Here is a 3,503-nt window from a genome sequence, read left to right as displayed (position 1 = left end):
CTATTTATATGTATGTTTTAAGAAAAATATATAAGTTTTTTAAAAGCTCTTAGATAGCTATATATGATCCCTTGAATTGAAAAAATTGACACCCGAAGCTAGCATTCATACGAATATTGGCCTCGCCAACGGGTATAAAGTTGGCATACAAATATGAATCTATTTCGATTACGAATACTGGCCCTATCACGGGTATAAAGTGACCATAGCGCGAATATCTGTGAGCAATGATTTGAACTATGACATAGCTAAATGGCAGCAGAACGATTTATGCATTTATTTGAAAAATAAATTTAGAGCTATGTTTATGAAATATGAATGATTTATGCATATATGATTTGCTTATGACTTGTTTTATTATATCGTATTATAAAATGCTTATTTTGGAATATCTATTAGTTTTCTTAAATGATACATTGACATGAAAAACTTATACTTGATCCGATAAAGTTGTGAAAAGTTTACTTTATGAGCTGTGTCGCTCATATACCTCTATATTTCTTTTTCTCTCTCCAGACAAAAGGGTCGATCGAAACGAAGGATGGTCCAAGCTTGGAGTTCGTGCTAGCAAGCTTGGCAATGTATATAGCAAAGCAGAACTTTAGCTCTTCTGTTGATTATGAATTTATAATTAGTAATTTTCTGAATCGTAAAGATTATGTGTTTAGTATTTAAGTTTGGATTTAGACGCTCTAAACAAATATTGATTCTTATTTAATTAATAATAAAATTAGATTCCTATTTATTTTATTATATTTGATATGCATTTGATAGCTAAATGTAATGTTGGCTTCATGTTATCGTGAGTTGTACCCCTCGGTGGTACGGCCATGTCATACTTTGGATCTAAGGCGCGACAAATCATACTGTGCATCTGGGGCAAGAGAAGAAAAAAATCTTCCTGCGATCAAAATGAGTCCTCAATCTTAGAAAATTTGTTGCAATACTATTCGCCTTTATCATTTGCAACCATTGAATTCATAGTTCATACAAAGTGAAACAAACCAGTTGATTAGGTGTTAATATAATTATATATTTAGTCTTTTTTAATAAAGCCAAATTTTGGCCTACTGCATGATTTCAGATACGTGAGAGGTGTGGTATATTTCATGTAATGATATAAGTCCTGTTATCTAGGCCACATGGACTATATATTTGCCTCGGAAATGTACAAGACTTGTTATTGGGAGAGAAGGCTTTTGCTGCACCATGGACAGCAGAAATATCTCCCATTCTGAAAGTTCTACCATAGTATAATCCCTCTCTCTCATAAAAACCCATCTCCATAATATTTTTGTTTAGATAGGGCTGCAATTTAGTATTCAAAGGAAGAACTATTAAGAAAATAAAAACACTAAAGCAAAATCCCTTATATATATTTATATGTTTGGCATACATAATATTACACATACAAGGATAAAATGTCTAAGGTTGAACCACCATACGTAGGTATATGTTACATAAAGTTAGTAAAATTTCTTCCCTTGCTTATACACCACTGCACATCTATATCACAGTAGTATTCATGGTGGTGACTATCTCATGTAATAAGTCTAGCGATGAAGCTTGAAGCACTCAGTTAGCTATATCTTAATATTATGTATGGAGATCGTCACATCAGTTTGGTATGAGCTTGAAAGGAGGCTTTCTAAGAGCTGGAGCAGGATCGTATCTCCCATAGTCATTTGTCTTAACAGTGAGAATCCTGGGATGAACAACAATGGCTTCTTCACTGTCCAAAGCCTCTTTGGGTGCATCCTGCAATGAGTTGTTTAGGTTATTTAACGAAGTATCTTGTTTTTTTTTTTTTTTGAAAAAGATTTTAAAAAGTAAAAGGTGTAATAAATGTTTTGTTGATATCTATTGATTGAAATTAGGAGAAGAAAGTGATAATTTTCTCAGGATCTTTTAGACTTCATTAATGTCTTGATGAATGAAGAATGGACCTGATAATTAACAATCTAGTGTATTTATTAGAAGCGAAGAAGCCCAGTCAAAAAGCAATTGATCCCTAGGAACTCTATACAACACCTTAGCCACATCTCCTACTTGTGCAGTGGATTCATCCATTAATTTTTTTTGCCTGCCTGCAAAATCAATGTCCCAAAGAATTAGGAAAGAGCTCAAAAGTTTTTTATGTGGAGATCTTTATGTACTATGATATGCAAATATAGAAGCTTTCTGGAGAACGTATTGACATTTTCAAGGATAGTAAAATGAATGCAATAAGAATAACCATCAAATATGTAAAAGTTAAAACATATTTTATTTATTTAATATATAAAAATTAAGAGGGGTAATCTCAAGGCATTCTACATCTTAGAAGTGCCTATTTCAAAGCCTGCTATGGCATCATTTAAGTAATGATAGAGAATAGTCTAATTATGAACAAAACAAGAAGTTAGTATTTCAAGTGTGCTGATCAAAGCATGAATATTTGCGTAATCTGTGAAAAAAAAAGTGTCTACAGCACAAGTCTTACTATAGTTAAGTGTTCCAATCTTCTAGACAACCCATGCAATGGACATATTTAGAATTTTTTTTAAAAAAAACATAATTAGAGTTTTGACTGCCACCAAGATATATATATTTCATTTCTCTATCTTTTGAAATGGCTGAAAATACTGTTAAAACACTCATGGCACTCAAAAATTAGTTCCACAAGGTTTAGAATTAGCCTTCCATTCATGCAGTTTGGTGGACGAATAGAATTATGTAAATATATCCAAGAATTGCAGCAACTAAAAACAAAGTAATAAAAGAGTGAAACATCTGCACTGCCCTATAGCAACTGAAGCAAACATTGATAATAGCATCACAAGAACAACCTGCAAGCGAGAACGATACAAGTGATGCTGAGATGATGAAGAGGAGAGTGGCTTTCCTAAGTTGCATCAAACCCATTCTCAGAAGACTTGCCTCTATGTTCCTTCCTCTGTTTCAAAGAGCATAGAGGAAAAAGGATGATTGCTCAACAAAATGGACTAGGGGTGAGTGTCCTAGCAATGAGAATTGGATGGGCAGTTCTTTATAAGAGGCAGTACAGGTCTAACTAGTTTTTATGATTGTTTAATTCGGAAATAAAAAGGAACAGGAAGCACTATCTTGATGGCATCTGAGTGTATAGTCAATAGTCTTAGTGGGATGCTTGATTACACCTAGAAGATTAGGTCATTTGACAGGTGGTCCTCTGCCTGTGGGTGAAGTCTTGGTGCCCCCTCAACAAAATGAACCTTTATTACCTTGGTGGTCCTCTGCATGAGACCATCCCAGATTAATATACATTATCAATGGAAGCAAAAAAAAGATCATCCATATGTTAATGACAACATACACTACATCTCAGTGGAGCACTTCCCAGATGTCATGTTTTGTTGTTTATCGAAAGATATGCCATCTTGGATCAAAGGAGAAGAATCCAGTCAGCAGATGCTGCCAGAAGTTTGCATTGCTTTATAGTTGCAGAGTAGGAGAAATGGACTGAGAAGTTTGCATAGATCTTA

The 3,503-nt window shown here is 33.9% G+C and overlaps 1 protein-coding gene across 1 annotated transcript; it reads right to left on the bottom strand.

Moving 5' to 3' along the window:
• Positions 1-1,355: 1,355 nt before the first annotated feature.
• Positions 1,356-3,030, bottom strand: LOC103708142 (protein CASPARIAN STRIP INTEGRITY FACTOR 1-like). Its single transcript, XM_008792926.6, has 3 exons — positions 2,829-3,030; positions 2,032-2,087; positions 1,356-1,758 (listed from the first exon to the last, which is right to left on the bottom strand). Exons 1-3 carry the CDS (start codon positions 2,902-2,904, stop codon positions 1,618-1,620), a joined length of 273 nt encoding a protein of 90 aa, XP_008791148.3. The 5' UTR covers positions 2,905-3,030; the 3' UTR covers positions 1,356-1,617.
• Positions 3,031-3,503: the final 473 nt, after the last annotated feature.

This window comes from Phoenix dactylifera, chromosome 1, assembly GCF_051530095.1.
Source record: "Phoenix dactylifera cultivar Ajwa chromosome 1, Ajwa_hap1_PhDact_Kaust_v1.1, whole genome shotgun sequence".
Lineage (NCBI taxonomy): Eukaryota > Viridiplantae > Streptophyta > Magnoliopsida > Arecales > Arecaceae > Phoenix > Phoenix dactylifera.
The sequence above is the reverse complement of the archived record's forward strand: the minus strand, read 5'-3'. Positions and strand labels throughout refer to the sequence as shown.

Coding starts and splice junctions, on each gene's coding strand:
- LOC103708142 (XM_008792926.6), bottom strand. CDS start 2,904: ATGGGTTTGATGCAACTTAGGAAAGCCACTCTCCTCTTCATCATCTCA. Junction 2,088..2,828: donor TGTATCGTTCTCGCTTGCAG/GTTGTTCTTGTG, acceptor TTGATTTTGCAG/GCAGGCAAAAAAAATTAATG. Junction 1,759..2,031: donor AAGTAGGAGATGTGGCTAAG/GTGTTGTATAGA, acceptor AACTCATTGCAG/GATGCACCCAAAGAGGCTTT.